The sequence below is a fragment of the Aquarana catesbeiana genome, linkage group LG01 (genome assembly GCF_042186555.1).
Source record: "Aquarana catesbeiana isolate 2022-GZ linkage group LG01, ASM4218655v1, whole genome shotgun sequence".
NCBI lineage: Eukaryota > Metazoa > Chordata > Amphibia > Anura > Ranidae > Aquarana > Aquarana catesbeiana.
In genome coordinates this window covers 85344360-85366414 of record NC_133324.1, presented here as the reverse complement: position 1 = coordinate 85366414, position 22055 = coordinate 85344360, and the positions used below count along the sequence as shown (strand labels likewise).

Sequence of the window (22055 nt, the reverse complement as noted above, 5' to 3'; positions counted from 1 at the left end):
CAGGGGACTGGTGCTATACAAGACAAAGGTTGTTTTTTTTTTTTTTTTTACATGTCTGGGCATTTTGTCTACTCTGCAAAACACTGAAAAGTGCATAAAAATGCACTTAACGGTAAAGTGGATGTAAACCCCACCCAAAAAAAGTTTTAATCAGGACTCGTACGGTATCTGTTACAGCAGAGGATATCATTTCATCTGTACCCAGTCTTGCCAGGAAGAGTTAATCCAGCTCTGAGCAATCCTCTTATCTTTTTTTCAATAAGATAAAAATGGACACACAAGGGAATGTGTGTCTTTTTCTTCTCCCCTTGCTGTGAGTGACAGTTGATTTCCTTATCTCATGCAGGAGTGTGAGAGAGACATTCTGTGTACTTCACATCCCCCCTCCTTTCTTCTCCAGCTCTCCCAGGATTGGCTACTCCACCCCTCAGCATTATTGGGCAATGCTGCAGCCATGTGGTGACTTTCCTGGGTTTTGACTGGATGTTGGTGATCATGGGGCATAATCCGCAAGACCAGCAGAAGTTTAGAGTAAGAAATATGGATGCCTGGCCAAGGGGAGTGTAGAGGTGGGCGGGGAGTCTACTGACATCACAATTCCGCCCACCGAGCTCCAGACAACAGACCCGCCCACAGAATCTGGAGTATTGCAGGGCTCCAAACAGCTAAAGGGGAAATGTTTGACCGGTAAGGATACATGCAGGAGGCATGTATATACTTATAGATCAGCACTAAGGAAGTAATTTAGAAATGATGAGAGTGGGTTTACATCCACTTTTAGGGTTGAGTTACTAAAAGCAAAAAGACTTTGCACGTTGCAAAGTGCAGTTGCACTCTGCAAGAGCAGTTGCTCCAGAGCTTAGTAAATGAACAGAAGCTCTGCTGACTTCCATCATCCAATCATGTGCAAGCAAAAATGCTGTTTTTGTTTTTTTTTTTATTTTCCTTGCATGCGATTGGGTGTTCTTTGCAAAGTGAACCTTCACCTCATTTACTCAGCTCTGGAGCAACTGCACTTTGCCAAGTGCACAGTCTATTTGCCTTTAGTAAATCAACCCCTTAGTGTGAGCAAACTCGAATAGTGTTAGTCAAAGTTCTTCTTTACCCTTTTGCTACCAGAGGCATTTTGTGTTCTTTGCACACATGTTAAAAAAAAAATGTAGGCCTGCAGATTAGTTAAACCCCCTGACATTCTGAAAACATTCTGAAAACCCTAGAGAATAAAATGGTGGTAATTCCAAATTTTTATATTGCACAATATTAGTGGAACTGTTTTATCAAGTTGATTTTAGGGCATACAACCACAGTTTTTACTGCTGCTGTTTTTGGCTTCTGCTATTTTTTTTTTTCTCTACAGCCAGTAAACTCCCCAGCATGTTATCCTAGTTGTCCATGCACACATAGGCTGTTATCAGTGTTTTTTTAGCTGGGGAAAAAAACTCAGGGTTTTGAGAGGAGTTTTTGAGCTGTAAAAACACTCTAGCGCCGGTAAACACGGTAGAACGCGGCTAAACTACGTTTTTGATCCCATAGCTTGGTTTTCTTGCTAAAAACGCAGCAAAATGCAATATAGCTGAAAAACTCACGTTTTTAACGCAGAAACGCTACTGTCATTTTTATAATGTCCAATGTGCATGAGGCCCTAAAATTGCACGCTCTCAATAAACGTACGATGAACTTCGGTACCCAAAATTTTCCACAGGCAATTCTTTGAAAGCCTCTACAGGTCATCATTTTAGAATTTACTATGAATAATGGCCCTATGATTATTGCTCTCACTCCAGTGTGCATCATGGTACATAACATGTTGATCTCTTCTTGCTTGAATGACTCTGACAGGTGTGTTTACAGCAGTGGTTCTCAACTCCAGTCCTCAGGACCCACCAACAGGCCAGGTTTGCAAGATAACTGAAATACATCACAGGTGATATCACTTGCTGCTCAGTGATTGCCGTATTCTAGTCTGCAACTCCCCAAGGTAATACTTAAAATCTGGCCTGTTGGTGGGTCCCGAGGACTGGAGTTGAGAACCACTGGTTTACAGACATGTGGGGGAAGGGAGGGCTGAAAATGTTGTGTGTTTTTGTTTTTTTTGTTTTTCGTTTTTTTTTTTTTTTTAACCGCTTACCACCCCAAGCTATAGCTGAAAGATGGCTACAGCACAGGCTTCCAATGCCGGGAGGGCGTCCACTGATGTCCTCCTGTGATCGCACTGCCCGCGCACCCCCTGCGGCGTGCTTAGTGATCGTCGAGTCCTTCAGACTCGGCTGATCACAGATCGGGATAAATGGCAAAACACAGCTTCTGTTACCAGGACATCAGTCCCATCAGTGCCCACCAGTGCCACCTCTTGGTGTTGCTAATCAGTGCCTCATCAGTGTCACCTCTTGGTGTTGCTAATCAGTGCCTCATCAGTGTCACCAATCAGTGCTGCCTGCTAGTGCCCACCAGTGCTGCCTATCAGTGCCACCTCTCAGAACCCATCAGTGCCACCTTTAAGTGCCAGCTATCAGTGCAGCCTCATCAGTGCCCACCAGTGCGGCCTCATCAGCGCACATTGGTGAAGGAGAAAAACGACCAGCTTAAATGCTTGAGTGTAACTTTAATTTTCGACATAATTAACTTTGTTTTTATCAAACAGAGTACCAAAAGTCCCCTATGTAATAGCATTTTGCTATGACAGGTCCTCTTTAATGCAACATCGAGGGTCCCGGATGTTTCACCTGCCCTCCACTAAAACTAAAGCAAATGTGCTTCATTAGCTTCTCCCTGGCCACAGAGGCCAGGGAAAGTGACAGCTAAACCCAGAAGTGATGTAATGAACATTGATTGCATGTTCATTCCAGCTTGGAGAGATCATTGAATGGAGGTTCGTTGGTCTCCCTCCCCTCTACAGGGATTATAACCAATTTTGACATTACATATGCAGTATTTTTAGTTTTCCTTTTACAGCACATAATTAACATTATTTTTAGGATAGAAAAGGTTTGTAGTAAAATTCTTCCATAAATTTCCTACAGCATTGAAAAACAATGTGTTCATGCCTTCCACTCTCCTGCAAGAGAGAACACAGAGGAACAATAAAGACTCAGGTAAGTGCAGGAAAGAGTTGGTGTGGTTTTTCTGTGACCCTGTCCTTTTTCTGTATTAACTGCTTATAGATATGATCTTAAAGTTGGGTAGACCAGGTGTCAGTGATATGATTGAGAGATCCACCCACCCTTAAGGGACTATTGTTCAGACAAGTCCAGAGCTTGTTTCCCTCACCCAGAGATAAGCAACTTCATTACATTTATTTATTTATTTATTTATTACAGGTATGTATATAGCGCCATCAATTTTCGCAGCACTTTATGTATTATTCTTTCCCTTCAGTCCCTCAAGGAGTTTCTTAATTTTCCTTACCTTGCAGTATTTGCACTCATGCTAGGGTGACTTTTAGACAGGAGTCATTTACCCTACCAGCATGTCTTTGGAGTGTGGGAGGAGACCAGAGTAAACCCACACAAGCACAACATGCTGCATTACATGTTGGGATTCGAGCTGAGGACCCTGGTGGTGTAAGGCAGAAACGAGCCACGTTGCTGCCCATTACACAAACAGAAATTGTTCATTCAAGCCGAAAATCAAGTTTATGGAGTGATCTGCTGGTGTTGAACATCTGACCACCTCCTATGTCTATGGGCACCTTACGGCCGTGTCACACTCGTGATTCTGTTTTTGGCCACAGTTTGCCACCAAGAAGGTCGCTAAAGAGATCACTTGCCTACTCTATGATGTTGCACCCTCACGGGCTAAAATGATGCAGAATCTCTCTCGCCAGGGAGGGACCTGCAATTGAAAAACATCATAGGAGGTAAGTGTTCCTTGAGTAATCTCCTTACTGGCGACAACTTGCTTGTATGACATGATATATCTACAAATTTTGCTGTTTAGCTTCTATTATCCACAGAGTTAAAATAAGTAATGTGGATTGTTCTAGCTATTCAAATAGCTGCCCTTTAGACTTTCCCTTGCTTTTTCATCTTGTGCTATATTACTAAAATTCTGTGAATATTCCCAAAGCCAACATGTGATCTTGGCTTTTACCAATGTTGAAATGTTGGCTTTTTCATCAAGCGAACACCTGGGCTTTACATAACGAACACACCAGACTGCTAATCCCTTTTAGTGATTGTTTTAAAATTCAGCACTTATTTTGTAGATTGTTGTTCAGTTATTGTTGATATTTAACAAAATAATTGTTGATAAAAATGGCTAAACTGAATAATTTGAAGTGTTTTGTAAGCCCAAGTCTTATGACTTGGCCCTACAAGTCTTAGAATAGTTGGCTGATTGAAAATAGTGGAAAAAGTAGTATTTGCATTGCCCTTCTGAGCCATGACCTGCACCAAGAACAGCTAAATTTTGTCTGGCTCGCCAATTCAGATACTTTTATTTCCTCAACTTTCTAAAAATGAGCCACAGAGCTTGTTCTAGAAGAGTGGTCTCCAAACTATGGCCCCGGGGGACCAGATTTGGCCCGTTACTTGTCTTTAACCAGCCCTTGCATTTATTCTTGACACCAACAATGGGGCACTATTCCTTCCACTCCCCCCCCCCCCCCCCCCAAGTATGATGGACAGTAAACTGCCCATTTGTTTAGAAAGTTTGAAGATCCCTGTTTTAGAACAATGGAAAGCAGCTGCTGCAACTTGATTTCTGATTTGGTTGATGTTGGGCATGACACGCCATTGCTCTCTTTATCCAAACCTTGTGTAGCTTAGCATTGCCTATAGTCTTGCAGGTATGTAACTCCCCAAGAACAATGGTTAAGAAGAGATATGCCCATTTGAAAGAAATGTTGGAACACCAAGGCATGTTGTGGTTTTTGCAGGCATGTGCTACACTGATACTTAGCTTTTGCTCTATAAAGAAGCAATAACTGGGCTGAGCTAACAGATTTTCCACCAAGTTCAGTTGGGCTACCTAAGAGCTCGAAAACAGCCGAATCATTGCAAACTGCACTTACAGTAAGAGCACTCATTGTTATGGTGGGCCTTTTATAGGAAATTTCATCTTCTCATGTTGTTGTTGTTGTTGTTTTCTAATTTTACTTGATTTTAAATTAAATGTCTTATTTTTCAGAGGAAATGTTGCATACCTGGACAGTTATAAAACCAGCGACATTACAGCCTCCACAAATAACTCTGTCTTCGGACATCAAGAGTTCACAGACCAGGACTGAAGAGAAGGTAGCTTCCATACCTCCGTATGTGTACAGTGGGTGTTGGCAATTTATGGCATAATATGAAAAAAGGAAATGTGGCAATGTTGCCTGTAATGACCAGGAAAAGTCCAAATCGAATTATTTTATTATAAGTTAAAAAAAAAAATGTAAGGGTTAATATACCAAAAACGGATACTGTAGAGTTATGCCACCTGCCCATTTCTTATATTTTTTGGGACCTCTATTGGTGAGAACCTCCCATTCTTGTTAGTCTTTAAGAATTGCAAATGAAAGAAATGGCGAGTAGTAGCAGCCATTGCTAGCAATCTCTTACTGAATGATTTCTATATTTTATTTATTTTTTTTTTTTTTCAGCATGTTACTATCAGTATTCCTTTGTGTTATCATTTTTATTGCCTCTCAAAATACCAGCCAAACCGTCTACTCCTCTCCTCCCAATTCCTCCTGCTCTCTAGCTCCCTTGTCACCTCCTCTCATGCTCGCCTCCAGGACTTCTCCAGAGCCTCTCCCATCCTCTGGACCTCCCTACCCAACCTGTCTGGCTATCTCCTACTCTGTCTGCCAATAGCTGATCCCTGAAAATTATTCTCAGGGAAGCCTACCCTGCCTCCACCTATTAAACTGTACTTTTACTTTCTCCATCAGCTCATCCCACAGTTCTTACCTTGAGTATCACTTGCCCATCCTTTTTTTAGATTGTAGGTTCTACTGAGCAAGGTCTACCTAATCCTCCTGTAATTAATTGTAATGTAACTGTACTGTCCTTTTTATTTTGGAAAGCACTGTGCAATCTGTTGGATCTATAGAACTCCTGTATAATTGTTACTTTTTGTCATTAGCAGATCCTAGAAGAAAAGCGCAAAGCTCTGGTGAATAATGCAGGACAGCCAAAGTCTGCTCATGGATCCACCTGCATCCTGGGGATGGAAACGAGGTGAGGAGACAGAATATAAAAGCTGTTCTAGTAGCTGAGAGAGGCAAGTGTTCTTTACTATGGAGTGTGACTAATGCTGTGTAAGGATCTGCTAGCGGGCGGAGTCTCTGATTTATTGATTCCTTTTTTAATCCTGAGTTACTATGTTTACAGCAGATGGTCAATGTCCAGTTCTGACCAGTGGAAACATGAATAGTCTCCAGTATCAGGAGACACGGAGCTGCCTCTGTCAAGAGGGTCATCCTGAGTTTGCTACCATAGTACTGTCACCATATCTCCGTCTTCCTTTGTTAGATGCCTAAAATTGAGTGAAAGATTATTTATAGCCCAGCTCCCGGCAAAACATTTTTTCTTATAGTTTTAGACCAGGGGTGTCCAACCTTTTAGACATTCCTGGGCCATATTGGAAGAAGAGGAATTGACTTGGTCCACACATAGAATACACTAACACTAAGAATAAGGATATCTGATGAGTAGGGATGAGCCAGTAAGTTCGACTCGAACATTGGGTGTTCACCTGTTCGCTGAATAGCGAACGATTTGGGGTGTTTGCGGCAAATTCGGGGTCCTGTACCAGGGGACATGTATCAATACAAAAAAAAGTTTTAAAAACAGCCGTTTTTTTCTGGAGCAGTAATTTTAGAAATGCTTAAAGTGAAACAATAAAAGTGAAATATTCCTTTAAATTTCGTACCCGGGGGGGGGTGTCTATAGTATGCCTGTAAAGTGGCGCATTTTTTCCGTGTTTAGAACAGTCCCTGCACAAAATGACATTTCTACAGGAAAAAGTCACTTAAAAGTACTCGCAGCTATAATGAATTGTCAGGTCCGGCAATACACATAAAAGTCATTGAAAAAAAATGGCATGGGATCCCCCCAGTCCATTACCAGGCCCTTTGGGTCTGGTATGAATATTAAAGGGAACCCTGAACCAAAATTTAAAAAAAGAATTGCGTGGGGGTCCCCCCTAAATTCCATAACAGGCGCTTCAGGTCTGGTATGGATATTAAGGGGAACCCTGCGCCTTATGACGCTTCATCGCAATGACAGTTCTTTTATAACTGAGGGCGGGGCCACACGGTGACTACCTGGGTGACACCGCCCCCCCCTCTGACGCCACGGGGAAGCCACTGGGAAGTACCAGTGCGTCAGAGGGGGCGGGGTCACCCGGGTACGTCACTGTGTGGCCTCGCCCTCAGTTATAAAAGAACTGTCATCACGCTGAAGCATCAAAAGGCGGGTGCCACCCATGGAGGCGGATCTTTTTTATTTTTTTGGTCCGTCGGCGGAGCGAGAGAAGAAGATGAATGGACTTCGTGGGACATTTTTTTATTTTTTAATAAAGGACTTGTCCCCAAGCTGTGTCTTGTGGTTTCTTAACATTGTGACACTTTTTTTTTTTTTTTGTGAAATGATACGGGTACAATGTACCCGTTACCATTTCAAACAGGAGGGAGGCTGGGATCTGGGGGTCCCCTTGTTAAAGGGGGCTTCCAGATCCTGATAAGCCCCCTGCCCGCAGACCCCCACAACCACCGGGCAAGGGTTGTGGGGATGAGGCCCTTGTCCCCATCAACATGGGGACAAGGTGCTTTGGGGGGCTACCCCAAAGCACCCTCCCCGTGTTGAGGGCATGTGGCCTGGTACGGTTCAGGAGGGGGGGGCGCTCTCTCGCCCCCCCTTTTTTTCCTGCGGCCTGTCAGGTTGCGTGCTCGGATAAGGGTCTGGTATGGATTTTTGGGGGGGACCCCCACGCCATTTTTTTTTTTTTAAATTGTGGCGCGGGGTTCCCCTTAAAATCCATACCAGACCTGAAGGGTCTAGTATGGATTTTGAAGGGGGCCCCTACGCCTTTTTTTTTTTTTAAATTGGCATGGGGTTCCCCTTAATATCCATACCAGACCTGAAGGGCCTGGTATGGAATTTGGGGGGACCCCCACACAATTTTTTTTTTTTTTGTTTTTTTTTTAATTTAGGCGCGGGGTTCCCCTTAAAATCCATACCAGACCTGAAGGGTCTAGTATGGATTTTGAGGGGAACCCCTACGCCTTTTTTTTTTTTAAATTGGCGCGGAGTTCCCCTTGATATTCATACCAGACCCAAAGGGCCTGGTAATGGACGGGGGGGATCCCATGCCGTTTTTTTCAATGACTTATCTGTATTGCCGAGACCCGACAATTCATTATAACCGCTAGTAGTTTTTTTTTTTTCCTTTTAGAAATGTCATTTTGTGCAGGGACTGTTCTAAACACGGGAAAAATGCACCACTTTACAGGCATACTATAGACACCCCCCAGGTACGAAATTTTAAGAAATATTTCACTTTTTATTGTTTCACATTAAGCATTATTAAAATCACTGCTTCCAAAAAAACTGCCTTTTTTTTTTTTTTTTTTGCATTGATACATGTCCCCTGGGGCAGGACCCAGGTCCCCAAACATTTTTTATGAAAATAACTTTCATATTAACCCTTAAAGTTAGCAATTTTTGATTTTTCACGTTTGTGTCCCATAGACAAACCGGGGGGGTGTTTGGCTCATCCTTACTGATGAGCCGAAAAAGTCACACAAGTTAACGATCACTGATATAGACAATGGATCTATCTGAGTAAAATAAAAATGTTTTTATTATAAAAGTAAACATAAAAATAGTGCAATATTTGACACTTTTTGATAAACTAGCGCATCAATATCTGGTTGGTTGGATGGAATAGCCATTCTCAATAAATTTTCAAGGTTCTCATCAGATATTTTGGTTCTTATTTTTCCCTTTGTGTGCTTCATCCTTGAAAATAGTTGCTCAAAATATAAGTGATGCCAAAAACTGATGATATGAATAAGGCGTGATTGTGAAGAGTGGGGTAGTTTTTCTCTGGGAAGATAAAACTTATCATATTTTTCTTCGGCCGCATGTGTTTGCTAAATGCATTTTTACAAAAAAAAAAAAATGATTAACATTTTTAAGTAAGTTTACAATTTTGTATTGGATCACGTTCATAGCTGTCTTGGCCACAGGTTAGACACCCCTGCTTTATAGGATCAGCCAAACCTTAGAGGTTTTCTAACAAATTAAATCCGTGTGTGCCATATTGCATTATCTTTGTTTCATCTGGACCTGCTAATATCATGAATATGCAACAACCCTAATCAGTTAGAAACTCTAAAGAAGCCTTTGTAGGTTGATCAAAGAAGATCTGCAAGGCTGGAAGCTGCCATTGCCAAGTTGCTTTTAAAGCTGTAGGTTCCAGGGCTGTTATCCTGATCCTGGCTTCACTACCTAATGAGTCACTGACCTGGAACAACCATGTGGTATAGAAGATTAGACCTTGTACACTTGAATGACTGCATGTATCCCGGTGATTGACTCTCTAGGTCACAGGTGTTAAACTGGCGGCCCTCCGGCTGTTGCAGAACTACAAGTCCCATGAGGCATTGCAAGGCTGACAGTTACAAGCATGACTCCCACAGGCAGAGTCATGATGGGACTTGTAGTTCTGCAGCAGCTGAAGGGCTGCCAGTTTGACACACCCGCTCTGGGTAGCGAAGGCTCGATGATGATTACTCTGGAACCTACAAATTTTAAAGGCACATGCTTGTATCATTTACAGAGGCCTTTGTCTTTCTGATGGCGTTTGAAATGTTCTGGGACTTGTAGTCTTCCATTCACTGATCCCTTTGAATGGACAAAGAAGCTGTGTGTCCACTAAACTTAAACCGATTCTGCAGACAGAAGCACCCTGTAATTTAAGTAAATGATGGAGGGTGAATTTGGTGAAGGGGTTGGGGAATGCATGCATGTTTCCTTTCATGTTGTTGACCACTAAAAAATAAATGTCTTGTTCCAGATTTAGGATGCAGCCTTTTGATCAGATGCCGCCTAAATATACAACAGATTTCATCTTTGGGGAGAACATGGAAAGGAGAGTCATGGTAAGCAGCTGGCATCATCTGGCGTGTAGTTTTTAAATAACTTCTTTGGAATGTTGAGACTAGTAGTTCCTTATTATTCCACATTCTTAACAAGCGCTGAGTGACTTCTGCAGGCACTGTGGAGCAATTTAGGATCAAAGCTGCCCACAGCAGAAGAATCCAAACCTGCTCAGCTCCCCCCCATTTCCAGCAACTCCACAACATTCAGTCTTCCGATCTCAAATGTAAACCCAGAACAGGAACTTTGGCAGTGAGGAGCAGAAGAACTGAGCTGCTGAGACTTATGCCGCGTACACACGGTCGGAATTTCCGACAACAAATGTTCGATGTGAGCTTGTTGTTGGAAATTCCGACCATGTGTAGGCTCCATCGGAATTTCCGACAAACAAAATTTGAGATCTGGATCTCAAATTTTCCGACAAAAAAATCCGTTGTCGGAAATTCCGATCGTGTGTACACAATTCCGATGCAAAAAATTCCACGCATGCTCAGAATCAAGCAGAAGAGTCGCACTGGCTATTGAACTTCATTTTTCTCGGCTTGTTGTACGTCGCCGCATTCTTGATGTTCGGAATTTCCGACAACATTTGTGTGACCGTGTGTATACAAGACAAACTTGAGCCAACATCCGTCGGAAAAAAAACATGGATTTTGTTGTCGGAATGTGCGATCGTGTATACGCGGCATTAAAGTGATACTAAAGTCTCTGTTATTTTTTAACAAAAAAACAAACATGTTAATATTTACCTTCTTTGTACAGTAGTTTTGCACAGAGCAGCCCAGATCCTCCTTGGGTCCCTCTTCGGCCCTCCTGGCCCCTTCCTCCTGGTGGGTGCCCCCACAGCAAGAAACTTGCTGTGGGGGTACCCGAGCCGAGCTGCAGCTCCCTGTGTCCATCAGACACTTGGCCACAGTGCAGCCCCACCCTCACTCTCTCCTCATTGGCTCACTGACTTTGATTGACAACAGCAGGAGTCAATGGTGCTTTGCTGCTATATCCGCCAATGAGGAGGGAGAGTCCTGGACAGCCGAGTCGCTCGTTCAACATGGCTAGATCGAGATGGGGCTCAGGTAAGTATTAGGGGGTCTGCTGCATACAGAAGTTTTTTTTATCTTAATGCATAGAATGCATTAAGATAAAAAAAAAAAAAAAAAAAACCTTCTGCCTTTACAACCACTTTAAATTACATCAGTGCTACTGCTGTGACCTTATAGGATGACTTGCTCCACAGTGCCTGATGCTACATTGGTTAAGGAGAGCTTGCTAGTCTCTGCCACATAGTAAATAAGGCAAATTACAAAGGCTAATAGAGTCTTCATCACTTTGAAAGCCAGAAGTCACAGTTTGAAGAAGTGCCCTAGAGTGTAGGGAAGCATAGGCCGCTTTCTCTGGCATATAAAGGATGAATACAAGCTACAACTAATATATAGTGAGGCCACTGAAAGTAGTAGGCTGGCCTGTTAAAGCAGAAGTAAAGTCCACTATAAAAAAATATTATTTTTTTAGGACCTCCCAGGTGGGCTATGCCATAATGTGCTAATATGTACAATATATTAGTACATTATGGCAGACTTGCATGTCATATGGTGTCCTCCAGCACTGCAGTGGGATCGATCCACCGGGTCCCTGGCACTTCCATCTTCGTCCGGTCTTCCTTCCGAGTCCTGTGCCTTCACCCATTTGATAGGCCAGGCCGCAATGACTTCACTCCCGCGCATGCGCACAGGAGTCTCATCACCGCGGCACGGATCTGGGCCGTAAATGTTCGCTGAGCTGCACATGCGCGGCTCAGTGAACATGACAGCTAACAAGGCAGAAGGATGCATTTTTGGCAGAAGAGACCTAATAGGGTCTCTTCTGTTATTAATACCCTACCTATCAGCCATTTGTTAAAAATCCGCTTTACTTCCACTTTAATGTCAGCTGTATTGTTAGGCTGTATATGGTTGGGATTTGGGAAGACCAGGGATCAAATTAAAGAATGGATCTTCGCAGTTTGTGTTATGGGTCTTGGATTTGGCCTAGAGTGCTCTGTTTGTAATGTGAATCCCAAGTCAAGTGACCGTAGTTGTGAGTTAGGATGACAGTATAATCCTATATGTGCTAGCGAGTGGAGACAGGTCATCTGCAGAAATAAGCTCCCACAGAGCTCTTAATATGGAACTGTGTCTATTTGCAGCAGCCAATTGCAGCCAAGAAACTGTTCCTAATGGAAGCTGTTATTGCTGTACAAAGTTCTGTAAACTTAAACAAAATGTGTTTATTGCAGAACAAGCATTTTGAACACTCTTTAAAAAGTTCAATGCAACCTACATGTTATTGAAAGTATTGCGCTGTGTTCTGTTCTCTCTTTTGAAGGATGATGTGAAGTGCAGTGACTATGGGCAGAATGCATCAACTCCCAGCATTCAATGCTCTTTTAGTTTATAAAGGAGGAAAAAAGATGAAATCTGGTTACCTTGGAACACTGCTCCTTGAAGACGGAGTTTCACTTTGGAGTTTCAAAACTATTGGTTCTATATTGGGGCAGCACAGAGGTGTAGTGGTTAGCACTTTCACCTAGCAGCAAAAAGGGTCGCTGGTTCAGATCCCGACCACGACACCATCTGCCTGGAGTTTGCATGTTGTCCCTGTCCCTGCGTGGGTTTCCTCCGGATTCCTACGGTTTCCTCCCACACTCCAAAGACATGCTGGCAGGTTAATCAGATCCTGTCTAAATTGGCCCTAGTATATGTATGAATATGTGTTAGGGACTTAAGTTGTTGTAAGCTCCTTGAGGGACTGATGTGAATGTACAATGTATATGTAAAGCGCTGCCTAAATTGACAGCGCTATATAAGTACCTGAAATAAAATAAATAAACATAAATCCTGTATAATATGTTCTTTTTGCAGTGATTGTGCACTGGATTTATGCAACAGAAAAAAAAAAAAACTTGGAACGATCTACAACATACAAGCCACAAACATTTATTAATAGCAAAGTGTAAGATAAACTATCCATTCTATTTTCAGAGTCCCAAGAGGCCGACACCTTCTCAGACCAGAGTACCGCTGTGCAGGCGGGAATCCACATCATCTAGATTATCATATAACAGGAACTGGCCTTATCAGAGTAAGATGTGCTTTCTGTATATGTTATTATTCTGTAATGAGCCATGCTTATGGGAATGTTCAGGAATATATGTACAAAGGTATATCTGATGCCTAACTTGGGGTAGTCATACATGTTTCAGGTTCTCTCTTACAGCCAGAACAAGAGAAAATTAAAGATCTCACCATTAAGGCTTAAGGGGTAGATGGACAAATCGGTCAGCTTTTGTATTCATTTATCCGCGGCTGCCTGAATACCCAAACAGTGACTGCATCTGATGTCTCTGTGTAATCTTTCTTTTCACAGAATACTTGTGGGCCTTTATCCAGGGGCAGCATATATACGTATCTGGTGGGAGCTCCCAGCACAAAGACCGGGCTCTGGTATTAAGGATCGGGACCCGGGAACTCCTGGTTCCAGGTCATCTGATCGCTGTGATAGCCTCTGATTGGCTATCACAGTGATCAGTCATTGTGAGCCCACCCCTGTTTACTTCCTCTTCTGAAGAGAAAGATACAATTTATCTTTCTCTTGCAGGAGAGAAAGATATAAACAAACCTGTTTAAAAAAAAAAAAGAGAAAAAAATAACCTAGATCAAGGTTTTCCAGGGTCAGGGTCAAAGGTCAGGGTCAGTAAATTTTGAGTAGAATAAAAAAAAAAAAGAATTAAAATTTATTTATTTTTTTTTTTAAAAGTAGTATCAGTGTGCTTTAGGCAGGATGAAAAAAGCAAAATGCGCATACACATATGTGGTATCGCTAAGATCGCCAGGGGCAGAAGAATTTATTTTGGGATGTTCTTTGGTGGTAAGTTAAGATGACAGCAAGAAATATACAGCTACATTTAAAAAAAAAAAAAGTTTTTTTTTCTTTTTTACTATTTTGGGCCAGTTTTGCTTTAATAATAAAAAAATCAGGAGATATTCATTACCATTTACCACCAAAAGAAAGTGCAATTTGTCCTGAAAAAAAAACCAGGTATAATCCATCTGGATACACAAAGTAGTTGTGGTGATATGTGCAGTTTTACTTAACTTTAACCTATGTCAAAGTTGCAAAATTGTGCTTAGGCATTAACATTTGTTTTACCCTCAGTCACTAAGGGGTTACATTTAAAAGCAGAAATCATGACTCCATAATAAATATATTATGCAGTAGAGAAATCCTCCTGGCTTTTATAATTAACCTTTATTTACAAAATTGGGGAAGAAAAAAAAATCTCCGAGCTTTTCTGCAACTGCGCATTTCGGGCGCTTTTAACCCTTTTTCGGCCGCTAGGAGGGGTTAAACGCGCCCCACCTTGACCCCCGCCCCAGTGTGAAAGTGTCCTTAGACTTTTGCATTGCATGTAATAGCCTTTAGTATGCCTCTGAATAAAAATTGTCAATGACAGGGACTTCTCAATCTAATTTTATTCTTTTTTTTTCTAGAGCACAGACTGCATACAAGCCTTTTAGAGTCTGCTGCAGCATACACCTCCAGGCCAAGAATGAAATATGAACTGGACCAAGTGAAGGTTATCACTGGAGAAGAGTCCGAGCGCAATGTGCTACAGGTGGGGGAGTGTATTGTACATGTGCAGTCCTTTTGCTTGCTCAGACCACTCGGCAAATGCTCAGTTTTAAACCAATATATTAGCTTTTGGCTAGAGGAGTTAAATGCTGGTGTTTGTTTTTTGTTTGTTTTTTTTTTTTTCTGCCTTCGACCCCTTCCACATTGAGGTGGGTTTCAGGCGTTTTAGTACTAGAAATAGCCTCTAAATAGCGCCTTAAAACCGCCTCCCATTCATTTCAGTGTGTCTTTTCACACTGCAACGGTGCGCTTAGGGGGATGTTAGGAAAAGTGCTGCAAGCAGCATCTTTGGGGCGGTTTGGGAGTGCAGTATACATCCCTCCCAAAACGCCCTGCCCATTGAAATGAATGGGCAGCACTTCCAAAGCACCTGAAAAGCACTTCGGAGGCACTGCAACACTGGCATTTTTAACCCCTTTCTTTGGGGTGAAAAGCGCACTAAAACGAGCAGCGCTTTAGCGCTAACGCACGGGCAACCCCAGTGTGAAAGGGGTCTTTAAACCCTGTAATCATTGCAGTTATCTTTCCTGTAGGACTAAAGCTGAGTGCACACTGGTGGGGTTTTTTTTTCATTCAACCAGCAGTGTTGATGTCATAATCTCCCCTGCTGTTCTATTGAATTCTGACAGCGGGGAGGCTCAAGCGCTGCTCAGATGCTTGTTTTCTAGCATGTTTCATCAAGAAAAGCCAGTCGTTGGACAGACCGCTGTACACACTGACCAAAAGTCGGTCGGTTTCTGCTGAATCAGCTGGTTTTCAGCCAGTGTATACCCAGCTTAACACAAACCTTCCCTCCAGCCTATTCACTAACCTTCCCTTTTATCTCCAACACTAATTTTTCCTGTAAGTCTCACACCAATCATTCTTGTAACCCTAAAGCTGGCCATACTCAAATTTTGGCAAGTTCCTGATGAACCCCTTTTGGGCCCCCTCCTGCCCAACATCCTTCAACTGAAAAATTAGAGTGGTGGTAAACTCTGTTTTACCATTTTATACATACAGGTAAGCCTATAATAAGGCTTACCTGTAGGTACCATGAATATCTCCTAAACATGCACTGTTTAGGAGATATTCAGAGTGCGTGCAGCCGCTGATGTCACCGCTGCTTGCACTCTGAAGGTCCTGTCATACCATTCGGGGCCCATGCCATAAACAGCAGCTCCCGCGTGCATGCACAGGAGTGACGTCATCGCTCCCCCAGGAAATCATCTAGCCAGAGGCCAGGTACCTGGAAGGAAGATCGGTAAAGATGGAAACCCTCTCAGCGGTGTCAGTACACTATGACATTACCTTGCAGGGGAATTTTTTTTTTTTTTTTCTTCAACTGCAGTTTAGTACCGCTTTTAAGGCCTGATTTACACCTCTGCAGGTTGCAGTTTGCATATTCCAGATGCATTTCGCAGTTTTTTAATACATGTTATTGATCCATTGAAGTCTATGGAACCAAAAACCAGAAAAAAGTCCCTGGCCCTTTCCATAAAATGCAAAGATGTGATCTACATCCATAGGAAACCATGTTAAATGGACTGTAGTGCGTTTCTGCAAAACTGAAAATGCATGAGTGTGAACCAGGCCTAAGTGTGTCAGCCAAACAGCAGCTGCATCCAATTAGATTAGTAACCCTCCCTAGAATTCTAATGGTAACCAGAAACACTATCCCTCTCTGTAAACTAAAACACTAACTCTCCCTGTAACCCTCATTGTAAGGGCCCTTTCACACCGACGTGTCCATGTACGGGCTCCGCTTTGCTCAGCGGGGGATGGAAAAGTAGTGTTTTTAGCGGTTCGGATGTCAGCGGACATGTCACCGCTGACATCCGTCGGTCCATAGACCTGTATGGAGCGTCCGTTCAGGTCTGCCTAAAAAAATGACAGGCGGACATGAACGGTCTGCCCGTGTGAAAGGGGCATAACCCTAACACTAACCCTTCCTGTGAACTTTTACATTAATCCCCCCTGTAACTTTCCCTGTGATTCCAACACTAAAGCTGGCCATAGATCAAAATTCAGCAGGGACCAGCCAAATTGAGATTAATCTAGATTAATTGTTCTTGATCAACCAGCTGCAGCGCTGATCGGTGTATGCTAACAGCAGAATAATCCCCACTGTAAGAATAAGAATACAATGGCACAGTGGGGAGGATTCCTCCATCCACCTTGCTTGTGTGGGTAGGGGAATCCTTCTTTTTTTTTTTTTTTTTTTTTCTTCCTGATCAACCTACCGGCTGATTGAAAAAATACGATCTATGTATGTCCTGCTTTACGCTCTCTCTTATTTAAACTGATACCCTTATTTGCATCTCTTCATTGTGCCAAAGACCAACTTGCTTGCACTGAAAGATGTCACTGCTGAAGTCCCAACATTTCCTGTTCCATCTAATATTACCTCCTGCATTGTAATATAAATATATATAGTATATACACGCACAGATCTGTCTCTCCATCCGTCCATCTATCCATCCATCCAATATCATCTGTTAAAGTCTGACTCACGTTTTATTATTGTTACTCACAGCCACTTGTTATATCTGAATGGGACTTATGATCTAAAACATCTTGGGTCTTCTGTTTTTAAGTCATGGATAATGACTTGCGCTACTTTATAACTGAATGCAGCATTTTTCTTTCCACAGATTAGCTGCAAACTCTTTGTGTTTAACAAAGAAAACCAGGTGTGGACAGAAAGAGGACGGGGCTACCTTAGGCTCAATGACTTGGCTGTTAATGATGATGGACCATTCCGATCTCGTATAGGTAAGGTGAAGGTTTTAAAGCGTAATTCCAGCTGACGCTTTTTGTTCTTTAAAACTTTCAATAGAGAGGGGAAGGGTGAGAACCTGTCGACGCGTAACCTCATCCTCAATTGCAAGCTGCAGATAGAGGGTGTTTTTTGTATGCTGGCGGGTTCATGTGACACTTCCCCAGCTGCCATTAAGAGGGGGGATCTCCAACATGTACATGTATAACAATAACAAGAGTATTAGAATGGGTAGGGGCTAGAACATTTTGTCAAGGTTTTTTTTATTTCCATCTGCATTCCTATTTAGTCAGGTCTGTCACTTGCTGTCTTAGTGACTGTGACAATCAGGACAGGAAGTGAGGAGAAATCTCGCCAGTGAGACACAGCAATGAAAACCTACTCCTAATCCCCCCCCCCAAAAAAAATTAATAAAAGTTTGCCTCATGTTTAACAACATATTATGGGTCCTATATATTTTTCTTTGCTGCTGTACTTACGGTGGCAAAATTAACATTCAGATTATTAATCAGCCAGTCCTATGCTTACGTACACTGTCCAGCTGCAGCAGCCTAGCAGTTATGCCCTGTACACAGGATAGGATTTTCCGATGGAAAATGTGTGATAGGACCTTGTTGTCGGAAATTCCGACCGTGTGTGGGCTCCATCACACATTTTCCATAGGAATTTCTGACACACAAAATTTGAGAGCTTGCTATAAAATTTTCCGACAACAAAATCCGTTTTCGTAAATTCCGATCGTGTGTGCCACGCATGCTCAGAATAAATTAAGAGACGAAAGCTATTGGCTACTGCCCCGTTTATAGTCCCGACGTACGTGTTTTACGTCACCATGTTCAGAACGATCGGATTTTCCGACAACTTTGTGTGACCGTGTGTATGCAGGACAAGTTTGAGCCAACATCCGTCGGAAAAAATCCGATGGATTTTGTTGTCGGAATGTCCGATCAATGTCCGACGGTGTGTACAGGGCATTAGTGATGAAGTTACATCCAGGGGTAGATTTACTAAAACCGGTGCATGTTGAATCTGCCGCAACTGTGCATAGTAACCAATCAGCTTCTAACTTCAGCTTGTTCAATTAAACTTTGACAATAAAACCTAGACGCTGAAGATTTTGCATGCACCAGCTTTAGTAAATCTCCCCATTAAGCCTAATACACAGTGGCCAAATGTCGGCCGGCAGCGGCCAGTACATTAGAAACTGGCCGAATTTCGGCCCCTGTGACTGGCAGCTGGTCTGTTCGGCCCGGCCAGCTTCTAGCGAAGGCTCATGACCAGAAAAGGTCTTCCGACCGGTTCCCAGCCAGTGGCTGAGAGCGCTGACCAGAGTGTTTTGATGGGGGGGCTGTCCCACTGTCAGAACACAATAGAACCACAGGGGAGATTGCTGTACTAACATCAGATTGTTAGTACATCAGCTCCTCCTGAGCTGTCAGGTGTGTACTAGGCTTTAGGCTGAATTCTGACTGCAGCACATTGAGTTTTTGTTATCCTGAGAATCTTGTCTGAAAAAGGCAAGGGAGGCATTTTATGCTATAATGAATGCCATGTTTGCAATGGAGATCTTTAGGCTTGAGTATTTATTTTTGAGTGATTATTCTTTATCGTACATCATGGGACACAGAGCCATAGTATTAACCTAATGGGTTATAGGCCACCTTCAGGTGATGGACACTGGTATACCCAATACAGGAAGTTCACCCCCCTATATAACCCCTCCTCCTTTCAGGAGTACCTCAGTTTTTTAGCCAGTGTCTAAGGTCTTGGTCACGAGTGAAGATATGCTCTGAAGAGCTCCAGGAGGGGTCCCATGCTGGATTTAAACAGCCCCCATAGACCAGATCCATCCAAAGTGCCACTAAGGCCAAGGTGGATGGTACCTGGGCCTCGCTTAAGAATGCCTGTAATGCCTTTCTTTGTAGGGCTGGATCCCAGGACCCAGGACTTTTTTGGTCATGCTACATTACCTAAAGTTAACCGAGGGGTGCTATACAGGTCCAAAGCAGTGGACCCCCTATAATAGGGACCCAGTCCTTGAAGGTTTGCTAACGCAGCCCGCCATGATGGGTGAAGTTTGGATCCGTCTGTTACAGCAGTATCCTGCAGCGAGGAAAAGGTAAGGGAAGAAGCCTAGGAACTGTCAAAAGTCCACCTATGCTTTTTGTCTTGCATAAAGTTAAAATGTTGTCATGCCTAAAGTCTCCACTAGAGGGAGTAAATGCATACCTTAGTACGTTGCTTCTCAGTTGCTCCGAAGTCCCAGCCAAACAGCACGTGTGTGGTCTCAAAAGCCATGGGAGATCCTCATCCTGAACATTTCCTCTATTGGGGGATGGAGGTACAACTGAAGCTTGTATTCCACCCCCAGGTGCTGGGAACTCTAGTCGTGTCTCCACGCTGTCATCCTCGCCTGAGATACCAGATATGGCAAGCCAGGGTGAGTCATTGGGACCAATTGGTGGTGCAACTGCTTCTCACATTTCAGCCCCTGTATACTTGACTGAAAATACATTTTCCTCCACCCTGCAGGGCCTAGAAGGAAGATTAGCGACTTTAATCGCATCTGCTGTCCAAAAGGATAGGAAGCGTGTTAGATCCCCCTCTCCCACATCAGACCCCTTACCAAGAGAACAGTGGGCACAGGATGAGGTGTTGCCCTCAGGGGATCAGGAAGAAAGGCAAACTGATTACTCCTCTGCAGAGGAAACAACGGTAGATGAACCTTTTTCAGCCTCGCAATCTGAGAAATTGCTGGTACAATCTCTTACAGAGATGGTTCGTACTTCTTTCAAGCTACCTCTAGCAGAGTCAGCTGATAGTTCTGTTTCTTCTGTGGGTTCCTTAAAACCTTCACAGCCGTTTCATGTGTTTCCTGTACATACATTATTAGAAAAGCTTATTTATACTGAATGGGATCACCAAGATAAGCATTTTTCCCCTCCAAAGAGATTCACAGCACTCTATCCCATGGAGGAGAAATTCTCCAAAAGATGGAAGGTACCAGCAGCTGACGCTGTGATTTCCAGTGTGAATAATAGTCTAACTTTGTCAAGTAGACAATGCACAAATGCTTAAAGATCCAACTGATAAAATATTGGAATTTCTGTTAAAATCCTCTTTTTCTTTGGCAGGTGCAGTTACTGCGGTTATTGCAGCGACTGCCCGCAGTAGCTGCAATAGGCATCTGTCAGTCCCTAAGGGACCAGTTTAGACAGGTCCTTAAAGAGGTCCCTGCACAACAGGCCCACGATTTGGCCGAACTACCAAAGGCGCTATGTTTTGCCATAGACGCCATGAAAGATTCTATTCACCAGGTGTCCCGCCTTGCGCTTGTGCTAATACACATGCGTAGGACCTTGTGGTTAAAAAATTGGTCAGCCGAAGCACCTTGCAAAAGGCTTCTGACTAGTTTCCCTTTTCATGGGGATTGACTATTTGGGGATGATTTGGACAAATACATCTAAACGATTTCGATTATGAAGAGTACTCTTTTTTGCCAGTCAAAAGAAAGTATAAACATCCTTCATTTAAACTGACTCTTTCCCCTGCGCCAGGGGCATCCGCCTCTAGGCAGTGGCGATGGCCTCCACCGTCAGACTCTAGAGGAAAGCCTCAGGGTCAGGCCCAGGCACAGAGAAAGACCTGTGGCCGGAAATCTGCAAAGCAGAATACTAAAGCCTCATTATGAAGAGGCGCCCCCCCTCGCCAGAGTGGGGGGGAAGACTTCTGCAATACTCAGAAGTCTGGCAAGAGGAAATTCAGGACAGATGGGTCATCTCCATGGTGTCTCTAGGTTACAAACTAGAATTTTGGTAGTTTCCACCGTCTCCTTTTCTGAGATCGAACGTTCCCAAAGATCCAGGGAAAAGACAATCTCTGTTTCAGGCATTAGACCGATTACTAGCTCAGGGGGTGATCATACAGATCCCCACAGAAGAGCTAGGTTTGGGATTTTATTCAAACCACTTTACGGTAGCAAAACCGGATGGGGGTGTCAGACCCATTCTAGATCTAAAAAATCTAAATCCGTTCCTGAAGATCCGCTTCTTTCTCATGGAGTCGATCAGGTCAGTAGTTTCTATCCTACAAGGAGGAGAACTTCTGGCGTCTATCGACATCAGGGATGCATATCTGCATGTCCCTATATTTCCCGCTCACCAAAGGTTTCTGCGGTTTGAAGTAGAACAGCAGCACTTTCCGTTTGTAGCCTTGCCCTTTGGGCTAGCCACAGCACCCTGGGTGTTCACAACAGTACTGGCCCCACCTCTAGCCATGTTAAGGGCACACACCATAACAGTTTTGGCGTACCTAGACAATCTATTGCTAATAGCTAATTGCTAATTGCTAATATTGGAGCAAAGTGTACGCATTACAACCAATTACCTGAAAAATCTGGGTTGGACTCTTAACCTAGAGAAGTCTTCCTTAAAACCGCTAAAAAAGCTAGAGTATTTGGGTCTGATCATAGATACAGCCCAGAAAAAGGTATTCTTGCCTCAGGCAAGAATCAGCTCCATAAGAGAGTTTTGGTGCGG

General features: G+C 43.2%; 1 protein-coding gene across 2 annotated transcripts in view; it reads left to right on the top strand.

The window, feature by feature from the left end:
* Window positions 1-22055, top strand: part of RANBP3L (RAN binding protein 3 like) — a 71499-nt gene that overhangs the window by 29719 nt on the left and 19725 nt on the right. The window contains exons 6-12 of one of the 2 annotated variants that reach the window (XM_073621270.1): window positions 3021-3092; window positions 5128-5234; window positions 6073-6164; window positions 10009-10093; window positions 13109-13208; window positions 14618-14742; window positions 17393-17513. In XM_073621270.1, coding sequence (XP_073477371.1) covers window positions 3021-3092; window positions 5128-5234; window positions 6073-6164; window positions 10009-10093; window positions 13109-13208; window positions 14618-14742; window positions 17393-17513 — 702 coding nt within the window. Of the gene's footprint in view, window positions 1-3020; window positions 3093-5127; window positions 5235-6069; window positions 6165-10008; window positions 10094-13108; window positions 13209-14617; window positions 14743-17392; window positions 17514-22055 lie in introns of both variants that reach the window. The other variant, XM_073621264.1, reaches the window with a different exon arrangement.